The 25491-nt window shown below is 43.7% G+C and overlaps 1 protein-coding gene across 1 annotated transcript in view; it reads right to left on the bottom strand.

Annotated features, from left to right (window-relative positions):
- Positions 1–25491, bottom strand: part of itga2b (integrin, alpha 2b) — a 57337-nt gene that overhangs the window by 19831 nt on the left and 12015 nt on the right. The window contains exons 10-24 of the mRNA XM_063018851.1: positions 25352–25414; positions 25112–25164; positions 23551–23762; positions 20677–20862; positions 18490–18535; positions 17129–17230; positions 14412–14467; positions 13132–13283; positions 11381–11485; positions 11210–11277; positions 9584–9731; positions 7340–7432; positions 6415–6494; positions 6201–6281; positions 5935–6040 (exon numbers count right to left, since the gene is read on the bottom strand). Of these exons, the coding sequence (XP_062874921.1) occupies positions 5935–6040; positions 6201–6281; positions 6415–6494; positions 7340–7432; positions 9584–9731; positions 11210–11277; positions 11381–11485; positions 13132–13283; positions 14412–14467; positions 17129–17230; positions 18490–18535; positions 20677–20862; positions 23551–23762; positions 25112–25164; positions 25352–25414 (1551 nt within the window). The remainder of the gene's footprint in view (positions 1–5934; positions 6041–6200; positions 6282–6414; positions 6495–7339; positions 7433–9583; positions 9732–11209; positions 11278–11380; positions 11486–13131; positions 13284–14411; positions 14468–17128; positions 17231–18489; positions 18536–20676; positions 20863–23550; positions 23763–25111; positions 25165–25351; positions 25415–25491) is intronic.

Genomic DNA, 25491 nt, shown 5'->3' with positions numbered 1-25491 from the left:
AGCCTCTCCGACTGCCCATTCGACTCCGGGTGGTAACCGGAGGATAAGCTGGCCTTCGCGCCAATAATTTGGCAAAAGGCCCGCCAGCACTGGCTCACAAACTGTGGGCCCCGATCTGACACAATGTCTGAGGGGACCCCATGTGCTCTCACCACATGATTCAGAATGATCTGCGCAGTGCCCATGGCGGATGGTAGCTTGGGTAGTGGGATAAAGAGGCAAGATTTGGTAAACCGGTCGACAATTACCAATACCGCCGTGAACCCTCTGGACTTAGGCAAGCCTGTCACAAAGTCCAGGGCAATGTGGGACCACGGTCTAGCCGGTATTGGCAACGGATGAAGAAGGCCCCTGGGGCGCTCTCTGGGACTCTTGTTAAGAGCACACACAGAGCAGGCACGGACAAAGTCACGTACCTCATTCTCCATCCCCGGCCACCAAAATCTTCGGCGCAGCAAGACCAGGGACTTAGTCACGCCTGGGTGCGCCGCAAATGGGGAAGCATGAGCCCACTCGAAGACCTGACGCCGTACGGATGAAGGTACGTACAGTCTGTCAGGAGGTCCCCCACCGGGGTCGGGTTCAGCCCGTTGGGCATCCCGAATGACCTTCGATATGCCCCATGTGATTGGGGCCGCTATCTGGGTCGAGGGGATCACGGGATCAGGTCCGGTCTCCGGCCTGGTTGGTTCCCACTGTCTAGACAGAGCGTCCGGTTTGACATTTTCGGACCCCGGTCTATAAGACAGTGTAAAATTGAACCTTCCAAAAAATAAGGACCACCGGGCCTGACGGGAGTTCATCCTCTTGACTTGCTGGATGAATGACAGATTTTTGTGATCCGTCCAGACAAGAAAAGGATGTTTGGCCCCCTCGAGCCAGTGTCGCCACTCCTCTAACGCCAACTTAATGGCCAAGAGTTCCCTGTCTCCGACCGGGTAGTTCCGCTCGGCTGGAGTCAGGCGGTGCGAGAAGAAGGCACATGGATGTAGCTTCTTCCCCGGCCCCACTCTTTGGGACAAAACTGCCCCAGCCCCGACCTCGGAAGCATCCACTTCGACAACGAAGGGTTCCTCTGGGTCGGGCAACTGCAAGACGGGAGCAGTTGTCAAGAGTGTTTTTAGCTTGTCGAAAGCTTGCTGGGCCTGCACCGTCCATTGGAACGGGCCTTTGCCTGTGAGGTCCGTTAACGGGGCGGCGACTGAGCTAAAGTTCTTAATGAAACGCCGAAAAAAGTTTGCAAAGCCCAAAAACCTTTGCAGTTGGCGTAAAGAACTTGGAGTTGGCCACTTCTCCACCGCAGATACTTTAGCCGAGTCCATGCGCAGGGTGCCCTCGGACACTACAAACCCCAGAAACGAGACCGTGGGGGAGTGAAAGACTGACTTCTCCAGCTTGACAAACAGATGGTTGTCGAGCAAGAGCTGGAGAACTCGTCGGACATGCCCTATATGCTCGTCGATGGACTGACTAAAGATAAGAATATCGTCTAAGTAAACATAGACGAATTTACCAAGAGTCTCCCGCAAGACCTCATTGATAAATCTCTGGAAGACTGCGGGGGCATTCATTAACCCAAATGGCATCACCGAGTACTCATAGTGGCCAGTGGGCGTAATGAACGCAGTCTTCCACTCATCCCCCTGCCTGATCCGGATCAAATTGTACGCGCTGCGAAGATCGAGCTTTGAAAAAACCGAGGCTCGCTGAAGGGCTTCGAAAGCCGTGGCCATCAGCGGCAGCGGGTACCGATCCTTGATCGTAACGGCATTCAGACCGCGATAATCGATACAGGGGCGCAGGGTGCCGTCCTTCTTGTTCACAAAAAAGAACCCTGCCCCAGCTGGGGAGGAGGAAGGACGGATGAACCCCTGTTTGAGCGCCTCACGCACATACTCCTCCATAGCAACCTTTTCTAGGCCGGAGAGCGAAAAAAGGCGCCCCCTAGGAGGAGTAGTGCCGGGCAAAAGGTTGATGGCGCAATCGAACGGTCTGTGGGGGGGCAAGTCCTGCGCCCGGGACTTGCTAAAAACCTCCCGTAAATCATGGTACACAGGAGGAACAGCTGCCAAATCCGGGATCGCCATCTTGGGTTCGGACGGCTCGGGGCTCGCGCCGCCTTGCAGTAAGCACGAGTCCCGACACTGCGTTCCCCAGATAAAGATCGATCCGGTGGCCCAGTCGATCTGGGGGTTGTGTCTTTGCAGCCACGAATACCCCAAAACCACCTGGAGGTGAGGAACGTGAGTCACAAGAAAGGTGATCCGTTCCTCGTGGTTTTCCAGGCGCAACGTGAGAGGTCGCGTCTGGTGGGTTATCGGGCTGCCCGCTACAGGTCGGCCATCCACAGCATGGACCGACACTGGAGTTGTTAGCGGTTGGACCTCAATCCCCAGCCTGTGTACCAGGTTGATGTCTATGAAACTCTCCACCGCGCCTGAATCCACACAGACCCGAAGGTCTGTGTCTCCCAGGCCCCAAAGCAACCGGGCCTGCAGAAATAGTCCTTGGACAGGGATGGTAGTTCGGCTCACTCCCGAGTCCCTAGCTCGAGAGCGGCCTACTAGTTTTAATGGCTGCCGGGGTCGGGCAGGCGGGCCCGAAGCCGTTGGGGCACCAGCGCGAGCTGACCCCAACTGCATGGGTTCAGGATCCAGAACAGGCGGAGGAGAATTGGGAGAGACCTGCGAGCGGGTGAACGGGGAACAGGTGCCCCGTTCCCGGGCTCGCTGGCGAAGGCGGGTGTCTATGGCGTTGGCCAGGACATAGAAGTCCTTAAGAGTGGTAGGAGGGTCCCTGGTGGCCAGCTCGTCCTTCACTTTACCAGACAAACCACGATGGAATATGGCAGTAAGGGCCCCCTCGTCCCAGCCGCACTCAGCCGCGAGCGTTCGAAACTCGATTACATAATCGGCTACTGACCGAGCACCTTGGGTAAGCTCGAGTAGACGAGGGCCTACCTCACGGCCACCCGAAGGGTGAAAAAAGGTCTCCTTTATAGCTTCCTTAAAGGAGCTTTCCGAAGAGCATTCCGGAGCATTTTGCTCCCAGAGGGCAGTAGCCCATTCTAAAGCTCGGCCAGTCAAAAGGGATATTATGTATGCAACCTTCGATCGCTCCGTGGGGTAGCGAGAGGGTTGCAGCTCGAACGCAAGGGCACACTGGAGGAGGAAGCCACGGCACCTCTTAGCCTCTCCCGAATACCTTTCGGGAGGCGAAATAGGGGTGTCGCGGTTTCCACACCCTCCGGAGTGGGTAGGAGAGTGTGCAGGGGGTTCAGGACCGGACCTAAGAATTGGCGGCTGCAGGGTGAGCGCAGCTACCCGCTGCGCCAACTCGTTTAGGGCCACCTCGTGCCTGCCTAACGCTACCCCTTGATGACGTAGCACGTCCGTAAGGGGTGGAACTTCTGCTGCGTCCATGGTATGGTCGCACCTTTCTGTCACGTGGGAAGAAAGGGACACAAATGCAGAAGTAAAATTATATAAAAAGATATTTTATTTAATTAATAAGGACAACAGAAAAGGTAAACAGCTAACATAAAACAAAACAAAACCCAATCGGAAACTCCGACGGAAGCTGACAAAACACCGATCTGAAACAAGAGAAAAACAAATGAGAAAGGTTAAGCAACGGTAGAGTGTGGATTCGAACCGGGGATGCTGGCGTGACTACCGATTACTTTCCGGAGTTGCCACCCAGCGGTTGCAGAATCCAATGTTCCGTTTAACTAACGGCACTGATGCCGGAATTACTACCACGCTAAAACAGCGCGGAGTGAAAGCCGCTAAAGCTAAAGTTAGCGTTTTAAGGAGACAGCGATAAAGAGTCTACCCAGCAACTACACGAGAGCTGGGCAGCTGTAGAGAGTGTGGATTCGAACCGGGGATGTTGGCGTGACTACCGAGTACTTTCCGGAGTCGCCACCCAGCGGTTGGAGAATCCAATGTTCTGTTTAACTAAAGGCACTGATGCCTAGGATATAACCAGCGCTAATAGAGCACTGAGTGAGACCGCTAAGCTAATGCTAGCGCTGAAACAAACAGCAGTTCGAGGACTGCGCGGCGTCGCACCACACTATTTCTAAGAGGCAGAAAGAAAACCCTCACTACCTCAAACCTTGCGGTTTTACTTACCCTAATGGCCTAGCGCCACCAGGGCTACCACCTATGGCTAAACAACAGTGTGGACGAGCTGCCACAAGAGACCACAAAACAAACAAAGGTGCGACACCCACTGCTGTGTAGAGCTGGCTTAAATAGCCAGCCCCACAGCTGTGGGTGATCAGCACTAATTGGGAGGTCTGGTATAAGAACCCTTTGTTTGCTGAGCTCTGTAACGTCTGTTTCGCTGGGAACCCGGGGCACGTTCACCAGCTACCACAGACCTCGTTATAGTACTGCCCTTTTGTGGTTAAGGTCATATCTCATAAACAGACAACAGTTTGTTAATATCAACAATTGTAGTTCTGCCATTGCTCCACTGTCCCAAGGCGTTCCCCAAGGCTCAGTGTTAGGTCCCCTTTTGTTTATTCTTTATATGCTCCCCCTTGGTGACATCATACGTCGGCATGGTTTACATTTCCACTGCTATGCTGATGATATTCAGCTTTACATCTCCTCCAAATCCATTAATACTGAACTTCACTCCACTCTGACAAATTGCATCACTGAAATGAAATTGTGGATGAAAGCTAATTTCCTCAAATTAAACTGTGAAAAATCAGATATGATCATCGTAGGTCCTACAACCCTGGCAAAAACCACAAAAAAATTTCAAATTACCATTGATAATGACACTTTGTCTCCGTCTTCTAACATCCGAAATCTTGGTGTAATTTTTGATAGCAACCTCTCTTTTGACCGCCATGTAAATCACATCACCAAAACTGCTTTCTTTCATCTAAAAAACATAGCACGTCTACGTCCATCACTCTCCTTTTCTGCCGCCGAAACCTTGATTCATGCTTTTATTACATCCAGAATTGATTATTGCAATAGCATCCTTTATGGTACATCTAACAAAATCCTAAAAAAACTTCAGTATATCCAGAATTCAGCTGCTCGCCTCCTTACTCATACTCGCTCCCGTGATCATATTACACCTGTTCTACAAAAACTTCATTGGCTTCCCGTTGCTCAACGCATTCAATTCAAAATTCTTCTATTCACTCACAAAGCTCTCCATAATCAGGCCCCATCCTACCTCACCGACCTGCTCCATCAGCACATTCCCTCCCGTAGCCTTCGCTCTTCTGAGGCTAACCTACTGTCCATACCCTCTAGGACCAAGCACCGGACCTGGGGTGACAGGGCCTTTTCCATAGCTGCTCCATCTTTATGGAATGCTCTCCCCAAACACCTACGAGATTGTCCTGACCTGTCCAAATTCAAGTCACTTCTCAAAACTCATCTATTCAGAGTGGCATTTAACTTGTAACAACACAAAATAAATGCTTTTATTTTTGCTATTCTTTTTAATAGTTTTTATACTTAGATCACGACAGAAATGTGAAGTCCTAGATCCTAAAACTTGTAAAGTTTTCAGTTTCCTGATTGCATGTAAATCTGTCCTGTTTCTGTCTAATTTTAAGAAATTGTTCTATATTTGTTGTTCTCTCTCATAATTTAGCTAATTTTTAATGAACTGTCTTATGCTGCTCTCTTTGTTTTTATCTTAATTATTCTTGATGTTGATGTACTATTTTGATTTTGTACTATGATTTGTATGGTGTATGTACGTATTTGTTTTGATTATTTGTCTTATGTAAAGCGTCTTTGAGTATCTTGAAAAGCGCTATATAAATAAAATGTATTATTATTATTATTATATATACTGTATATGTATGTATGTATATATGTATAGTTGAGGGGGGACCAACATTTTTTTTTTGCACTGGGGCCCATGAGCACCTAGTTACGCCACTGCTCATACCTCATACACATGCTCTACAAGAGGGCCCACATCATCCAAATTTTCTGGGTGAGGCTTTGGTTCCCACTTGGCGATTGGAAAGACAATCTCAGAAGGAGATGAGACCCTGAAATGAACGTACAAAAACAAACTATCAAAACAGAACCAACCAACAGAGCAGCCTTTATACATTGAGAAGTAATGCATGATTTGTACAGGAATAATACAGAAATAGCTTCAGACTCGGACAGCATTAGTTTGGATGTAGGAAACAAAACTAAACTCACCCTCGCATCTCCAGAGAGGCCAAAGCCTGAACAGTAATCTTCACTTCCACATGGTTGCTGTCTGGGTTCTGACTATTCTTACTGCAATTAACGACGATAGAAGAGAACAAACATTCAAGCAAAACGACTCCATTAACCCAGCAGACTTGTGTCAAATCTGCTAATGGACATGGAGAGTCCTCAAAGCACAGCGGTAATCAAAGCATTTTCTTGCCTTTTAATCTGTAAATGGAAGGAAACGTGGCTTTCAACCTTTTCTAGTTCGCCCATGCTGAAGTAAACACCAGCCTGGATCTACGATTGGTTTTAAAGACATGAACATGTTACAGAAAGTGCTCAAATCAAAATAATCCTACAGGAAAACATCAATGATTTTGACATTTAATCACTTTCTACATTTACTGTCCATTTTATCGGCTGAACTTACCATACAGAAGCACTTTGTAGTTCTACACTTACTGACTGTAGTCCACCACAGAGCAGGTATTATTTAGGTGGTGGATCATTCACAGCTTTGCAGTGACAATGACGTGGTGGTGTGTTAATGTGTGTTGTGCTGGTATGAGTGGATCAGACACAGCAGCGCTGCGCTCCACTCACTGTCCACTCTATTAGACACTCCTACCTGGTTGGTCAACCTTGTAAATGTAAAGTCAGAGATGATCGCTCATCTATTGCTGCTGTTTGAGTTGGTCATCTTCTAGACCTTCATCAGTGGTCACAGGACGCTGCCCACCGGGCGCTGTTGGCTGGATATTTTTGGTTGGTGGACTATTCTCAGTCCAGCAGTGACAGTGAGGTGTTTGGATCAGACACAGCAGCGCTGATGGACTTTTTACTCATACCAGCACAACACACACTAACACACCACCACCATGTCAGTGTCACTGCAGTGCTGAGTGATCCACCACCCAAATAATACCTACCTACAAACTTACTTTGTCATACCAATACTCAAGTAATTACTTGCATGTTTACATTTTACTCATCTTCTACTTGTTACAATGTTCGCTTACTGACCTCCGCTATTGTTTGAAGATCAGACCATATTTTATTGTAATTAATGCAGAAATCCAGGAAACTCTTCTCCAGCATCTACTCCAGTATCTACTGTAGTTGTGTTATGTTTCTATTTTTACCTTCTGTCCGGTTTTCATTGGATTTCCCAGCTCACACACGACAACCACGGTCCTGTTATCTTTTTTTGGCCCACACAGCAGACGACTGAAGCCCTGTAATATCAGAATGCATTCATGTCATTATTGTACTTAAAAACTTTTTTGATTATAGAAACACTCAGTCATGCATTTATCACAGGCAGACTACATTTCTTTAATGGTCTTCTAACTCGGTGGTCCCCAAGCCATGGACCGATATCGCTACAAATGCAATTAAATCACTGCTTTCATTCCCAACATCCTATCTTTGTGAGGCGGAATTTTCTGCAGTGACTGCAACCAAAACCAAAGTCAGGAGTAAACTGGACATAAGGAACACACTTAGGATGTTATTGTCAACTATCAGCCCTAGCTCAGGGTTCCCACTGATTTTCCATCATTGGTGAGTAGTATTATTATGCACTTTTAAATCTTCCAGCCACTGACAGTCCGTGAAATTATATCTTATATAAAACCGGTCCGTGGTGCAAAAGAAGTTCAACTTCAGTCTCTAATAGGCCCAATCACATCTTAGACATGCTGGAAATGTACAAGCCCAGTAGGCATCTCGGATCATTAGCCGACTGCATCTTTTCACCTGCACGAGGCGAGTTAATATGCGGATCAGCTTTGTGTACAGAGAGCCACACCCTGATCGCATTATTCCTCAACTCTGTGCAGGTGCCATCAATCAGCCAGCAGAGGTCGTAATTGCATCAGTTATGAGGTCCTTATCCGGCTTTTCCCTCCCTTTATGAACAACAAGCCAATCCTTGTTCATGTAGCCGCCCAGCCCTGCCGGATGGCAGAGCTGAGATTTGATATGACGTATTCGAAATCCCAGCGCTGGTGTGCTAGTGTACTTTACTGCTGCGCCACCTAAGCTGTATATCATCTTTAAGTAGTTATTGTTCAATTTATCTTATATAGATCTTATAAAGATCTTGGGAGACAGTGGTAGACTAGTGGGTAGAGCTCTGGGTTATCAATCAAAAGGTTGAGATTTCAAATCCGGGCTCTGCCATGCAGCCACTGTTGGGCCCTTGAGCAAGGCTCTTGACCCTCTCAGCTCCAGAAGTACAATGGCTGACCCTGAGCTCTGATGCGGAAAAAAAAATTCTGTACTGTAAATATATATATGACAAATAAAGGCATTCTATTCTTATTCATACCCGTTTTAATGTTTATTCATTTATTAGGATTTTAATGTCATGTTTTACACACTTTGGTTACATTCATGACAGAACAGGTATTTACTCGTTACACCAAATTCATCATCACAGTCATGGACAATTTTGTATCTCTAATTCACCTCACTTGCATGTCTTTGGACTGTGAGAGGAAACCAGAGCTCCCAAAGGAGACCCATGCAGACACTGGGAGAACATGCAAACTCCACACAGAAAGGACCCGGACCGCTCCATCTGGGAATCAAACCCAGGACCTTCTTGCTGTGAAGTGACAGTGCTACCCACCAAGCCACCATGCCGACCACCTGATTATCTCTTCATTACGGCACCTGTTAGTGGGTGGGATATATTAGGCATCAAGTGAACATTTGATCCTCAATGTTGATGTGTTAGAAGCAGGAAAAATGGGCGAGCGTAAGGATTTGAGCGAGTTTGACAAGGGCCAAATTGTGATGGCTAGACGACTGGGTCAGAGCATCTCCAAAACTGCAGCTCTTGTGGGGTGTTCCCGTTCTGCAGTGGTCAGTATCTATCAAAAGTGGTCCGAGGAAAGAACAGTGGTAAACCAGCGACAGGGTCATGGGCTGCCAAGGCTGATTGATGCACGTGGGGAGCGGAGGCTGGACCGTGTGGTCCGATCCAACAGAGGAGCTACTGTAGCTCAAACTGCTGAAGAAGTTAATGCTGGTTCTGATAGAAAGGTGTCAGAATACACAGTGCATCACAGTTGCAGGGCTGTTTTGGCAGCAAAAGGGGGACCAACACAATATTAGGAAGGGTGTTCTCTACCTTTCGCCCAGTGAATTGAACCCACCCTGACACTGAATAGGATGAAGCGGTGGTAAAACAAACAATAAATGAATGAAGTAATTTTAATTATAGATTTTTTATCCAGTGATGACAAGCTTAATTATTCAATTTCTTGGTCTCTTGTGAACTTTCATTAATTAAATTAATTGACTCCTGATTAGCCAAGTACAGCCAGAAAACGCAAGTCTGAAGCAATAAAAATGCTAATAAACTGATAAGACTATACTTCTCTGTCGCTCAGCACGCCCTGAAAGTGGGTTTGAGGAGGCAGCTGGATAAACAGCTCGGTTTCGTACGCTCCTTCACCGTGATTCTCCGCTGTGATGATTAGAAGAGCTGGATTATCATCCCCAATCAGGAGAGGATTTGTTTCCCTATTAATAAAACATGCACAGTTCTTTACTGATGTGATACCATTCTGCTCAGGTAATCAAACGTAGGTTCTTTAGGATTATACCATAGCAGGAAAACTCAATGTTTGGCTGATCGCTGTGTACACATTTGCATAGAGGCTAGCTGCCTGATGAGATATGAAATAGCTTTTCTAACTTTATAAGTTTCCTCACTTTTTAAAAACTGTTAAGAATTTTAAAAACAACTATTTAATGCCATTAGCATTAAAAACGAGTGATTTATTAATTCAGAGCTTAAAATCAACACTACCATGTCTGATTACAGCATGCACATCCAAGATAAGCTAAATACCCCGATCAGCCATAACATTAAAACCACCTCCTTGTTTCTACACTCACTGTCCATGTTATCAGCTCCACTTACCATATAGAAGCACTTTGTAGTTCTACAGTTACTAACTGTTTCTCTGCATGCTTTGTTGGCCCCCTTTCATGCTGTTCTTTAATGGTCAGGACTCCAGGACCACCAAAGAGTAGGTATTATTTGGGTGGTGGATCATTCTAAGCACAGCAGTGACACTGACATGGTGGTGGTGTGTTAGTGTGTGTTGTGCTGGTATGAGTGGATCAGACACAGCAGCGCTGATGGAGTTTTTAAACACCTCACTGTCCCTGCTGGACTGAGAATAGTCCACCAACCTAAAATATTCATCCAACAGCGCCGCGTAGACAGCGTCTTTTGACCACTGATGAAAATCTAGAAGATGACCAACTCAAACAGCAGCAATAGATGAGCGATCGTCTCTGACTTTACATCTTCAAGATGAACCAACTAGGTAGGAGTGTCTAATAGAGTGGACAGTGAGTGGACAAACTCCAGCAGCGCTGCTGTGTCTGATCCACTCATACCAGCACGACACACACTAACACACCATCACCATGTCAGTGTCACTGCAGTGCTGAGTATAATCCACCACCCAAATAATACCTACTCTGTGGTGGTCCTGTGGTGGCCCTGACCATTAAAGAATAGGGTGAAAGCAGGCTAAAACGGTATGTAGAGAAATAGATGGACTACAGTCAGTAATTGTAGAGCTTCAAAGTGCGTCTATATGGTAAGTGGAGCTGATAAAATGGACAGTGAGACAAAAAAACAAGGAGGTGGTTTTAATGTTATGGCTGATCAGTGTATGTAAGGAAGCAGTCTATGTCTTCAAGAACACTGGGTCTAACCAAACCAGCTCAAACCAATTCTCTAGTCTTTCAGCTTGGTAATTTAGATGATACCTAGTTAGTCTTTCACACACCTGCGTAGTAAAAGAAGCTAAACACTTTTAACACCGAGCACTCAACACTCTTAGTGCAATAACATTTATCATGCAACATATATCATGCCTGGATGGACAGCAACGATAAGCTGTATCCACTTATTAATTTGTACGTAAATTTGCATTTAAATTCCAATCCATTGCTCAATAATAAAATAGCTTGATACTTACGCCTCAGCTGCAAGCTTTAAATCAGGAATGCAGATGTTATCCTCGCCACAGTCCAGAACAATCTGCGTCTATGCATAGAGGGAAAGTATGTGAGATGTTGAGTTGCCAGTTTTATTATGTGGAAAGCAACACAAAAAATGTGGATTCATCTGTTACATCACAGATTCCTACCTGTTCCACGATGACCGATGGTCCATGTAGCATTAGACCCTGGGAATTAGCCAGGCTGTAGTTGAGGGAGATGAAGATTGGATTTAGTTTGTCCTTGAACTCTGTCTGTTTTGAAAATTGAGATGACATGAGACATATTGACACTGCAGTGCAAAAACCTCACAATGTTGAAAAAAACGTGTTCATGCACTGTACTGGCGCTCAAATATTTCTCAATATTTGCCGTATGAACAGAAGGTGCAGTATATCCAATTGAGAAAAATCTGACTAACAGTTTAATGGATGAAAAAATGGGCTGTCCAGCATCAGTGTCTAAATCAATTAATTTGGCTAGTTGAAAGCAAATCCGTGCAGTGTATTTCAATTTCTTTAGAGCCACGTTTGTGAGGTCTATTTTCTGGATAAAAAATAGGTAGCTCCAAGTGCAGGGAAATACATTGTACTCTAAATATATAACACAGACAATAGTACGGATGGATGGATTGGATGTATCGATGGATTGGATTGAAGGATTAATGGGTATATTGGATGGATGGGTGGATTGGATGGATGGATCGATAGAGGGATTGGATTAGGAGGATTGGATGGATGAATGGGTAGATGGATTAGATGGATGGATAGATATATGGGTATATTGGATGGATGGGTGGATTGGATTGAAAGATTAATGGGTGGAATGGATTGAAGGATTAATGGGTATATTGGATGGATGGGTGGATTGGATGGATGGATCGATAGAGGGATTGGATTAGGATGATTGGATGGATGAATGGGTAGATGGATTGGATGGATGGATAGATAGATGGGTATATTGGATGGATGGGTGGATTTGATTGAAAGATTAATGGGTGGATTGGATGGATGGATCAATAGAGGGATTGGATTAGGAGGATTGGATGGATGAATGAGTAGGTGGATTGGATGGATAGATGGATAGATAGATGGGTGTATTGGATGGATGGTTGGGTGGATTAAATGAATAGATGGGTGGGTGGATTGGATGGATAGATAGATGGGTGTTTGGATTGGATGGTTGGGTGTATTGGATGGATAGATATATGTATGGATGAATGGGTGAATGGGTGTTTGGATTGGATGGATTGGTGGATTGAATGGATGGTTGAGTGGATGGCCGGGTGGATGGATGGATGGATGAATAGATGGATGGGTGGGTTGGTGGTTGGATGGATGTGTGTATACAAAAAATGTAAGTAGGGTGTAGCAAATGTACAACATGCATATATACAATATACAGTATGAAAAAATATAACAGTGTATGTGGGGTGCATGACAAAATGTACAATTTGTACATGTGACAATATGAATGAATGCCTTTATTTGGCATATATACAGTACATATACGTGTACAATAGCCTATGATAGCCCAAAGCTCTACCCACTAGGCTACCACCCACTAGACTCCCACATATGGCATGAACTGAAATTACAAATACTAATATTTGTATATACCCTTTTTAACGAATCTATATAAGTGTAAATGTTATTTATTAAATAAATATATGAATATACTGCATATAATAGAATATACTGTATAGAATATACTGTATATAATAGAGCCCAAATTTCAAGGGAAATTAAAAGAAAGTTTGCAAGAAAGTTTGCATTTACTTTTATAGTGAAGGTAATATGAACTGATTGGCATCTGAAACTGGATGCTGCTCTATAGCAAATAATGAAAAAAATCCATAAATAATTACAAAATAATTTAAACTTATGTCAGAGAAACATACCAGCAGGTAAGCAGTAAGGTTTTTGCAAATCTCCCCTGCGTCTCTCCTAACAGACAGTTCAAAGCGGCCGTACGGCTGATGAGACTCGAGCAGAACGGTCCGTCTGGCCTTGGTCGGTTTCATCTTGTCTAGCTGCAGCTCCATGTTTAACACTAAAAAGAGAACATTAGTGGTAATTGAGAATTAGAACAGCTTTAGATCTTATTATAGCTGTGTACTAAACGTGTAGGTGTATCGAAGCTGACCGTGTTAAATTACTGAAGCAGAGGTGGTGGCTGGCTCTAACCCCTGGCATTTAGTTTTAAGTGTGTGGCTGGTTCTAAGACATTAAAAATCAGCACCTATTTTACTTCTCTTTGTATTAACTACGTATGTATGGACCTTGTTTTTTGCATAAAGCCACTGTTGGTTATACTAATCTCCCTACTTTAGTTCTTTTCTGAGAGCTTGAGTTATCACTTTGTGGTGGATTGAGTAGCTGGCATTGGTGGCAACCCAGTTCTCTGTATCTCACCTACCTTCTCAGGAGCATGACCACCTGTCTTTCCTGACATTTGCTGGACGCAGTTAAGTCCCTGTAGGGGTCACTCACCTAATTGTTTAGAAACTATTAAGCATTCATCTCTGCTAATCTAAAATATTAAAGTGATCTAATATTAAACTGTTAGTTTAGACAAAATTAATTAATATTATAACTCATTAAAAATGATAGTTCCTGCACAGTCAGGAGGGTGATTAAAAAAGTCACGTATTCAGCCTGTATGTGCTCCTGGAGTGCTCCTATGTGCCATGCCCCTCTCTTCAGGAGCACATGTTGGAGGAGTGTTTGTTTTCAAACAAGCCAATGCCCCTCATTATGATTGGTCTCCTGATAATGATCTACAGCTGCACCTTGTTGAGGGCTAATGCTTGCCTACAGAGCATCTGATAGCGGAGACTATTTTGAATTTGCCTTTGACATGTTGGTTTGTTCCTAGCTCATGTTCTTTTCGTTTGCTCCTGTCCGTCTGCTCTTGTATGTTCATGTTTAGAAGTCTCGTTACAAAAATATCCTGCAAAATATATGGAATTCAAGACAAAGACACCATTCTTTGATTTTTTTTGACCGATACGACAGAAATATATATTAAAAATCTGTGTTCTGATCTCCCAGCAGGACTCTGAACATGTTTACAGCCACACAATAATCCGATTTCATGTTGGCAGGCAGTTCATTGATGTAGGATGATGAGTACTTTATCCCACACCATTGGGATAAAGCTTACCGATCCCATGCTTACCGATCTTCTCTGGTATTCTGTAGCCAGACACGCTAATGCACATCATGATATGAAAGCTGAAAAGAGAGAAATAAAAAATAGCATTTTAGAAAAGATTGGATTGCAAAACATTATAGTGAAGGTGACAAATGCTTTCTTGGGTTCTCAGGGACAAAATTATGAAACAACCCCTTTATGGACTGGTGTAAACTGGTTTGCAATCATGTAATTGCTAATCTCTCCTGGACTTAAGATTTCACAACATCCTCTAAGACTAATGGTAAGTCGGATAAGAGAAAATACATTAAAAGCAGGCATTAAAAACATTATTTTAGGAAGACCTGACAACAGTAAAACCGTTAGAACAGACAAGAACAATAAGCAATGAATTGCAGTTCAAAAATCGAATTTCCTACACCCAGTGGTAAACTAATTTGGTTTAGTCCAGTGTAACGAGCCCACCTGCCATAAAGACGTGTTGGATTGGTGATGTGGGGTGTGGATTACAGTATCATGGCCACCTGCCATTCCATTATGAGCCAGCAGGGTGCATAGAGGCTCGGATGACTTATAGTGCTGGCTCAGTTAACCGGCAGTCTCTGTGCCTCATCAAGCAATAATTCACTGCTTTGTTAGCCAGCTCGATGCTTGCTCATTATCTTACCACATGCTCTCTTACCACTTCTCTAGATCTTTTTGGCTGCTACCTGAGCTCCATCATGAACTCAAAAGGCATTAGGTGTAGGAGTGGCAGTTTGTCTTTATCCTACTTTTAGCCATGGCCGGTTCCCTGCCTTAGTTCTTTTCTGAGAGCTTGAGTTATCAATTGTCGGTGGATTGAGTAGCTGGCATTGGTGACAACCCAGTTCTCAGTAGCTCTCCTACCTTCTCAAGAGCATCTCCACCTGCCTTTCCTGACATTTATAGGGGTCACTTGCAAACGTGTGGAGTTTGGTGGGGTTCTTTAGTTGTTTCTTTGTTGTGGCCACAGTTTTGCTTTACAGTTTAGAACAAGCATGAGCTCAGAGAAGCTGGTGACATTTCTGGATGTTGATACATTACTTCTGCTTTGCATGGTGGAGTATTACCTTGCAGTTGTAGATGCAATGATGAACTGTGTTTACTGATAAGGGTTTTCTGAAGCATTATCCAGTTTATTAATTACAAAAGCCTGCATTCAGTATAGTTTTTTGACCTTGCTGCTTATGGATATAGATTCTTAAAGCCTTTAATAATCTTGATAATTAAACTATAAAATTTTCCCAATTTCCCTCCCAATCTAGTCGTATCCGATTACTCGATTGCATTATGCTTCCTCTCTACTGATGCTGATCTCCACTTCTGATTGAGGAGAGCGAGATTGACACACACCCCCTCCGACACGTGTGCAGTAGACAGTAGACTGCATTTTTTTTCACCTGCACAAGGTGAGTTCATATGCAGATTTGTGTACGGAGAGCCACACCCTGATCAACGCATTCTTTCTCGACTCTGTGCAGACGCCATAAATCAGCCAGCAGAGGTTGTAATTGCATCAGTTATGAGGTCCCTGTTGGCTCCCACCCTGTATGAACAACAAGCAAATTGTTGTTCATGTAGCTGCCCAGCCCAGCCGGATGGCAGCGCTGAGTTTCGAACTGACGAGTTGGTTAGAATTGTATTTTTTTTTCTATTCCCCCCCCAATTTTCTCCCCTAATCTAGTCGTGTCCAATCACCCCGATTGCGTCCTCTATACTGATTCGACCCTTCACCGCTGACTGAGGACGCCTCTCAACTGACATACGCCCCCTCCGGCACGTACAGTCAGTACAGACTGCATTTTTCACCTGCACGAGTCGAGTTCGTACACCGATGGGCACTGTTTATGGAGGGCCACACCCCCATCAGCATTATTCCTCAGCCCTATGCAGGCGCCATCAGTCAGCCATGCAGGGGCCGCAGTCGCACCACTGACTTTTTTACCCCTAACCCTATGAACAACAGCCAATCGTTGTTAATGCAGCTGCCCAGCCCAATCAGAAGGCAGAGCTGAGATTCCAAGGTCAACGTCATATTATAACTTATGGTTCTGGAATTTAACGTTTAACAAGCTCATTGTCTGGTGCCACAGAATTTACCTCCAGCTACAGTTCCCGGACCTGAAATCCATTAAACACTTTTATGAGGAACTGAAACGTTAAATGCAAAGCTTAATAACCCACCACTGCCTGACTCGATAGTGTTCATGTGTCCGAATGACAGTGATTTCCTACAGTCATGCTCCAAAATCGGGTGAAAAAGCTTAGAAACCAGTCTCTACAGCCATACACCAATAGTAGAAGCTACAGCATTACAGCATATAAGAGAAACCAAATGTAACTACATATTAATACCCATAGTTTGGAAATGTGAGTTTCATCCAGCACATATGGATGTAATTTTCAGGGTATTCATATGAAAAGCTGTATTATGTCGATAATATGATTTTGTCATCTTATGAGCTTTACAGAACAGCATGTTGGGTTGGCTGGTGGCCTCACGGCCTGGATCACAACCTTTCAAAAAAAAACTACATATGGTATAAAAGACTGGCAAATTTCAAATTCAATATTGACATATTCCACTTTAAATCCGCCTGCAAATGCTTTTAGCGAATCAAGTGCGTTCCATGTGTTCCAGCAATGCGAGAGAGCGCCGAATGATGTAAAATGTACTTAATTATGATCTGTGGGAATACATCATTTCTCAGGATACTTACCAGGCTACCAGATTGTCCCCAACAGTACAGTGTTTTTCATCAGGCTGTAGGAAATCAGGCAGAAAGGAAAGCTGGGCTTCGGTCCGCACTACAGCCTTCGCTCTGGTAAAATCAAACCAATTATTCACTTAATGTAAAAATGTTCACATGCTGTTGCAAAAAGATGTCTAAACAACCACAGAGTTGTCTATGTAGGGGTTGCCCATTTGAACTAAACATGTTCGATTGGCATTCAATTAGTTGTCAATCAATTAGTTGTCAATCAATTAGCAGAAATCAATAGCTACGACTAAAGTGCACATTCATGGATCAACCATATTCAAGGTATTACACCAAAATGGAATTTCAGAAGAAGTTAGATAGATAGATAGATGATTGATAGATAGATAGATAGATAGATAGATAGATAGATAGATAGATAGATAGATAGATAGATAGATAGATAGATAGATAGATAGATAGATAGATAATCTTTATTGTCCATCTCAAACTAAGACAGAAATTCATCTTTGACGATGCTGGTTCTGATAGAAAGGTGTCGCAGTGCATCGCAGTTTGTTGCGTATGCAGACCAGTCAGAGTGCCCATGCTGACCCCTGTCCATTTTATCAGCTCCACTTACCATATAGAAGCACTTTGTAGTTCTACAATTACTGACTGTAGTCCATCTATTTCTCTACATACCTTTTTAGCCTGTTTTCACCCTGTTCTTCAATGGTCAGGACCCCCACAGGACCACCACAGAGCAGGTATTATTTAGGTGGTGAATCATTCTCAGCACTGCAGTGACACTGACATGGTGGTGGTGTGTTAGTGTGTGTTGTGCTGCTGGAGTTTTTAAATACCGTGTCCACTCACTGTCCACACTATTAGACACTCCTACCTAGTTGGTCCACCTCGTAGATGTGAAGTCAGAGACGATCGCTCATCTATTGTTGCTGTTTGAGTTGGTCATCTTCTAGACCTTCTTCAGTGGTCACAGGACGCTTTCCACGGGGCACTGTTGGCTGGATATTTTTGGTTGGTGGACTATTCTCAGTCCAGCAGGGACAGTGAGGTGTTTAAAAACTCCATCAGCATTGCTGTGTCTGATCCACTCATACCAGCACAACACACACTAACACACCACCGTGTCAGTGTATGTTAGTGTCAAATAATACCTGTTCTGACCATTGAAGAACAGCATGAAAGGGGGCTAAGAAAGCATGTAGAGAAACAGATGGACTACAGTCAGTAATTGTAGAACTACAAAGTGTTTCTATATGGTAAGTGGAGCTGATAAAATGGACAGTGAGTGTAGAAACAAGGAGGTGGTTTTAATGTTATTGCTGATCGGTGTATATAGAGCATTTAGATCTCACCTGTAGATTGCTACTTTGTCCGCACCCCATGCTCCAACAATAAGATCTGTTGAGAAAATAAATCATAATTAAAAACAACAGCTACACCGGTGCTTCTCAACTGTTTTTTTTTATTTTTAATATTTGGGCAGAAATGTGTGTCACACTGTCGTATCATGAGCTGCAAAGTATCCCTTGAGCTAAACGAAGCTGGTAGATGAAACTTTGGTTTCCCCAATTGCATTGTCTACCTCTACCACATGCATGGCCACCATAATAGCCAACAGCAGACTAGCACAGGCCCCTTCTGACAAGTGAAGCCATCTGGGTCTTTATTTCACTAACCATTAAAGGAACAAACCAAAATACAGAGGTAGAAACTATACTTCAGCTATGTTTGGCCTTTCCTCTCAACCCAACCAGGTGGCACAACTACGACTAGGAGTCAGGTCTCCATGGTGGTGGGCTACTGTAATGGATTGCTGCCCACCCAAGCGCAATAAAAGTATCCAAAAAGTGAGAAGAGCTGTATCTGGAGAAAACTTCTCAGAAAGGTCAGAAAAAGTGCGTAGGAGGTGTGTGACCAGGGTCCTGGTCCTCAAACAGACATGGCAATGCTTTCTGACAATGTCCACGGGGTAAGAGATGGAGCAATAGCACCTTTTCTAGCAGTGGCACTGCCATGTTGCTTAAACCAACTTAATCTCTGAAGAGAAAGAGAATAACCTTTTGTCCTTGGGTTGGAAAGTAAACTCAGGGGGGAAACTAATAGGTACGAGGTTTTCAGAACTGCAGCAGTGAGCGTAACCCGATTACAGTGACTGTTACAGACTGATACCTTAAGGTCACAAAGGCTGAGTAAATTCTATGAATGTGAAGTGGACGGGAACAGTGATGCAAAAAAGTGAAGCAGGGAGGCAAAGCGACCAATGAGATTTAAGAATACTTGTATTTAATTTATTTCATGACACTTTCTGTCCTGTACTGTGAAAGGTTCTATATACACAGATTAGCCATAACATTAAAACCACCTCCTGGTTTCTACATTTTATCAGCTCCACTTACCATATAGGAGCACTTTGTAGTTCTACAATTACTGACAGTAGTCCATCTGTTTCTTTACATACCTTTTTAGCCTGCTTTCACCCTGTTATTCAATAGTCAGGACCCCCACTGGAACACTACAGAGCAGGTATTATTTAGGTGGTGGATCATTCTCAGCACTGCAGTGACACTGACATGGTAGTGGATCAGACACAGCAGTGCTGCTGGAGTTTTTAAATACCGTGTCTACTCACTGTCCACTCTATTAGACACTCCGACCTAGTCGGTCCACCTTGTAGATGTAAAGTCAGAGACGATCGCTCATCTATTGCTGCTGTTTGAGTTGGTCATCTTCTAGACCTTCATCAGTGGTCACAGGACACTGCCCACGGGGCGCTGTTGGCTGGATGTTTTTAGTTGGTAAACTATTCTCAGTCCAGGAGTGACAGTGAGGTGTTCCACTCATACCAGCACAACACACACTAACACACCACCACCATGTCAGTGTCAGTGCAGTGCTGAGAATGATCCACCACCCAAATAATACCTGCTCTGTGGTTGTCCTGTGGGGGTCTTGACCATTGAAGAACAGCATGAAAGGGGGCTAACAAAGCATGCAGAGAAACAGATGGACTACAGTCAGTAATTGTAGAACTACAAAGTGCTTCTATATGGTCAGTGCAGCTAGATAAAATGGACAGTGAGTATTTTAAATTTCTCAAATCTTCCTTAAGTTAAGGATTCATTGATATGTCATCAGAGTTGTATTATTACTAATATTGCATTTTACTCGTCCATTAGAAGTCTACAACTTGAGTTGTCAATTTTGCTTCACAAAAATAATAATTGTTAAAGGCTAAACAAAGGAAATTGAATTAAGAGACACTTCTGAGAATGAGCAGGGTTTTCTGTACTGATGCTGAAGCTTGATGTTTCAATACATTTGAAACATAAACTGAGGTACACTTTAAGCTAATCAGGGCCAGACCTGAATGAACGTTTCCTCTCAAAAAAATCCTATAATGTTATAAGAAGTAAAGTAAATAGAAGGAAACAGCTAGGTAAGTCGGCTCTGTAAATGATAAAATCCAGTAAAAATGCACAATTATTACAGTTTTACTGGCGTTTTACTGTTAAATAAAGGAACAGCCTTGAAACAAAGACCTGGGTGTCCATTGTCGTCGAGGTCTGTGCCTCCTCTCATGCTGAAGCCGAATGCTGGAGATAGTTTGGGAGAAGAAAAAGGGCTTTCTATGACCTGTGCATATTTTGGGTTCAAACCATCAGTCTGTCCCATGAAGATAAACACCAACCCTCCTTCACCAGAGCCTGGTGCCCCCACTGCTACATCTGAAATCAAAAAGAGGTCATGCTTTAAGGTACATCTCTTATTGAATAAGAATTAAACTATGACAGAATAAACGTATGGTTGCAAATATGCTAGTGAACCAAAGACTCTAGAGATCTGAGGTACCAGCACTTCCTGCTGTGCGCCATGCCACTCTTTGGCCAAGAGTAACCAAAACCATGACCATTAATTTAGTGTCACCCAGTTTTCACTTGAGTACATTCAGGTCAAAATATGTTTAATGAAAAGACCGGGCTTATGTTATTATGTATCAAATATAAGGTTAAGGGACGAGCGCTGGTCAGGCCGCTAAGGTTTCTCTATACTTTGTGAGGGACAAGCTGCTGTGAACTTTCTATGAGTCTGTGGAGTCCATCGTGTGCTGGGGCAGCAGTATTACAGCCAAGGATGCCAAAAGGACTCAACAAGACTTAACAAGAACAAGGCCGGCTCAGTACTGGGTGTGAAACTGGACACAGTGGAGATGGTGGCATAGAGGCGAATGCTGGCAAAGGTGTCTGTAGTGTTTTATGAAGTGTATTGGAAGGGTTCTTCATAATTGCAGTGACAGAGGAGAACACTGATCAGCAGACTGCCCCGATGCAGGAAGGAACGCTTCCATAGGCCATTTCTTTTTGCAGTCATCAGACTGTACAACTCTGGACGCTTAATAATCACACACTGATCTCCGCATTCCTTGGGCTACTAACCAGCGTCCCTACACAGTCTCGAAGTCCCCATACCCTGTTAATCCGGTCTTTTCCCACGCAGCAGACTAGAAGCCAAGTTTGCCTGCTGTAGGCACTGCCAATTGTGCCTGCTAGGGGATGCCGAGCTGACCAGTAGCAGAACTGAGATTCAAACTTGAAGAGTTCAAGTGGAATATCCACCTGGGTGCCCATTAGAACATTAAGAGATCATATAGAAATCTTGGCATTCAGATCTTCTACTTCAGAGTCATTTGAAAAAGGCCTTCAAATCCGGAGAGCAGCACAGGAAGAAACTCATCACACATAGACACTCAGAGTAAGCTTTCAGTTTATTGTATTAAGAAGGGAGTTTAAATAGTTGGAGATAACAGGTGTATATGAGGATGTAAGCCTTGCTAAAAACCAAGTTAATGGTTAGGGGTATTGGGGTTGTTACCATTCGGAGGGGGGAATAAAACCTGTTAAAACCGGTGCTGTGGTTAGCTATTACTAAAATGAGCACCTCTGTTGCAACACAGAGGCCAGAGGAGAAGGTCACTAAAAGTTTATAGACTCCTTGATATTTTACCTAACAGTGCCAAATGACAATGACAAACATCGAATGAAAAGAATGTAAAGCAGTTAAAAGTCCATAGATTATTCTCTTTGTCAAGGTCAAAATTAAAAGCTGGCGGTCACAGTGTCAACAGTTGACCACGCTTTGTAGTTTGAGAACGAAGCTCCTACTCTTAGATTATTATTTGGTTAACTTTTAAAATGATCTTTAACTTTTAAAGCACTAGTAGATTTACGTATAAAATGTGTTTATTCTACTGTTTCCACATCTGCTTAGGATTAACCCAACAGCATTATAGGTTTTAAAGACTAATGAAGACCAAACAGAAGGTAGACAGTTGCTAAATCATTCTTATTTACCCACATAGCAGACCATTTGAACCATCGCTTTGCAAATGTGACACACTCGGGTACCTAGTTTACTGGCAGTGTAAAAAATGAGATCATTCTAAACCTCTGGTTCCTCAAATAAGGCACAATAACGTAACTAAAGAGGAAAAATGAGCTGCTGTGGAGCTAAATTAACTCTGAAGGCAGACTATTAAAAGTTGCACAGTTTAGCATGTTTGACCAGTGTAGGTTTTAAACTAAATATCTTTACTTTGACCATTTTTAGTACAAGTATTGTTATTATTATTATTATTGTAATTATTGCTATTTTGTTTATGCATTTCGACCCCTTTTTCTCCCAATTTAGCATAGCCAATTAGTCTTCTGCTCCTGGAGACCCTGATTACACCTGAGGAGGGTATATTTGCCTGAAACATGCTCCCTCCCATGCATGTGCAATCCACTGACCCCTTCTTATTTGCCCATACTTCGGTGGATTCGTGCATGAGGCCAGTCTCACGTATGGAGAGCCACTCACCAGTTTACTCACCCCGCATTCCTCCACCTCTGTACAGGCACCTCGGGCTACTAACCAGGATCCTTACACAGTGTCGAAGACCCCGTCCACAACTTTTAAGTCTGTTGTAATACATCCTTACCTATATTTACATTTTGTAGCACTATAGCACACTAGGGTGGCACGGTGGCTCGGTGGGTAGCACTGTCGCCTCACAGCAAGAAGGTCCTGGGTTTGATCCCCAGGCAGGGCAGTCTGGGTCTTTTCTGTGCGGAGTTTGCATGTTCTCCCCGTGTCTGTGTGGGTTTCCTCCGGGAGCTCCGATTTCCTCCCACAGTCCAAAAAAAAACCATGCAGTCAGGTTAATTGGAGACACTGAATTGCCCTATAGGTGAATGGGTGTGTGTGTCTGCCCTGCGATGGATTGGCGCCCCGTCCAGGGTGTTACTGTGTGCCTTACGCCCACTGAAAAGCTGGGATAGGCTCCAGCATGACCCTGCGACCCTAATTGGATAAGCGGTTAAGAAAGTGAGCGAGTATAGCACACTATGATAGTATATCCTTCAGCAGCTTCTTACCATTAAAGCCATCATAATCAATGTCTCCCAGAGGGGCGATAGAGATGCCGAAGCGCCCGTAGGTGTGAGTGCCAGATAAAGTTTGCTCAGGTTTCGGAGAGAAGCTGTATCCATCTCTCTGCAGGTAAACATAAACCTGGCCCACTTCCCGCAACTTCTGAGTCGAGAGGTGCTCCATGAAGAGAGGAGCGCCAACCAGGATATCGTCCTTCCTATAGAGGACAAGAAGACAACGATTATCAAATTAAAAACACAACTTCACCAATGCAAAATATTAGTGTGACTGGTACCAATACACACAGACACTACTGCATAGGTAATAGTTTTCCTTTGTGGCAAAACTTCTGCCTGCTTCATTTGGATGTTTGCGTAACAAGATATCTATTCAGTGAATAACCTGGCTTGAGGTGCATCTTCCTAGAGCCCTTGTCTGAGAGACGGAGAGAGAGCTTATAGTCTGGATTTAGCGCCATATTATTTCCACCTTTTGGGATTGCTTAAAGAAGCATTTTTGCTCATGGCTTAAAATGTACGATGACGCGGGTAAAAATGCATTGCATTGTTTTTAAAATTCTGTCTACCTTCCCCCCTTCCTAACTCTGTCAAAGCAAAGAGCAAAGACTCTACGGCTGATCGGAGATTAAATATTGCAGAGTACAGGTGCACAGGAGAATTGAGTATATACACCAACCAGGCATAACATTATGACAACTGATAGGTGAAGTGAATAACACTGATCATCTCTTCATCACGGCACCTGTTAGTAGGTGAGATATATTAGGCAGCAAGTGAACATTTTATACTCAAAGTTTATGTCTTAGAAGCAGAAAAAATGGGCAAGTGTAAGGATTTGAGCGAGTTTGACAAGGGCCAAATTGTGATGGCTAGACGACTGGGTCAGAGCATCTCCAAAACTGCAGCTCTTGTGGGGTGTTCCCGGTCTGCAGTGGTCAGTATCTAACAGTGTGGTCCGATCCAACAGAAGAGCTACTGTAGCTCAAATTGCTGAAGAAGTTAATGCTGGTTCTGATAGAAAGGTGTCAGAATACACAGTGCATCACAGTTTATTGTGTATGGGGTAGGAAAAGGGGGACCAACACAATATTAGAAAGGTGATCATCAATGTTATGCCTGATCGGTGTATATTGAGTGTAGTTTTTTTACAAATGCTTATAGGGCTAAATGGTAGGAAATCCTCTTAGTCATGTTTTATAATCTGGAGGAAAAACCTTTTAGGTACCAACACGCTGTGACTACCAATGGTTTCTGCAATAAGCCAGTGGGACAGTGGTAGCCTAGTGGGAAGAACTTTGGGCTATCAATTGAAAGGTTGAGAGTTTGAATCCCAGCTCTGTCATGCAGCCACTGTTGGACCCTTGAGCAAGGCCCTTAACCCTGTTGGTTCCAGGAGTGCCGTACAATGGCTGATCCTGTTCTCTGTCCTGTGTTTTGTTGTACTATACACCTGTATATGTATATATGACAAATAAAGCCATTCTATAAAAAAAAATGAGATGTTTGGCTGTGGGGTGTTCAGAACATTATTAATTACATGATTTACCCATCCCTGTTGATGTCAGTTACAGCAACACAGTGGCCAAAATAAGAAGATATCTGTGAAGGACACACAAAGACACAGTTTAAATGTGTTATATTTAACAAGTAGGGTACATTATTAAAAAAAAATTGAATATTCAGCCTGGCTCCCAAAGCACATGGACTTTTGTTTATAGTTATTAGCCATTTAATTAAGCTCAATTCAGCTACAAATTCAACAGATTTCATCAGTGATGTTACCCACCTGATAGCCATTTAGAGTGATTATGATTTTGGGGTGGACTGCAGCTCCACTGAAGATTTTAACCTAAAACAAAATGATGTAGTACACTATTATTTGATAGGGTTCTAAATAAATACTAAACACACATGAAATAATAGCCA

Source organism: Trichomycterus rosablanca, chromosome 22, assembly GCF_030014385.1.
Source record: "Trichomycterus rosablanca isolate fTriRos1 chromosome 22, fTriRos1.hap1, whole genome shotgun sequence".
NCBI lineage: Eukaryota > Metazoa > Chordata > Actinopteri > Siluriformes > Trichomycteridae > Trichomycterus > Trichomycterus rosablanca.
The sequence above is the reverse complement of the archived record's forward strand: the minus strand, read 5'-3'. Positions and strand labels throughout refer to the sequence as shown.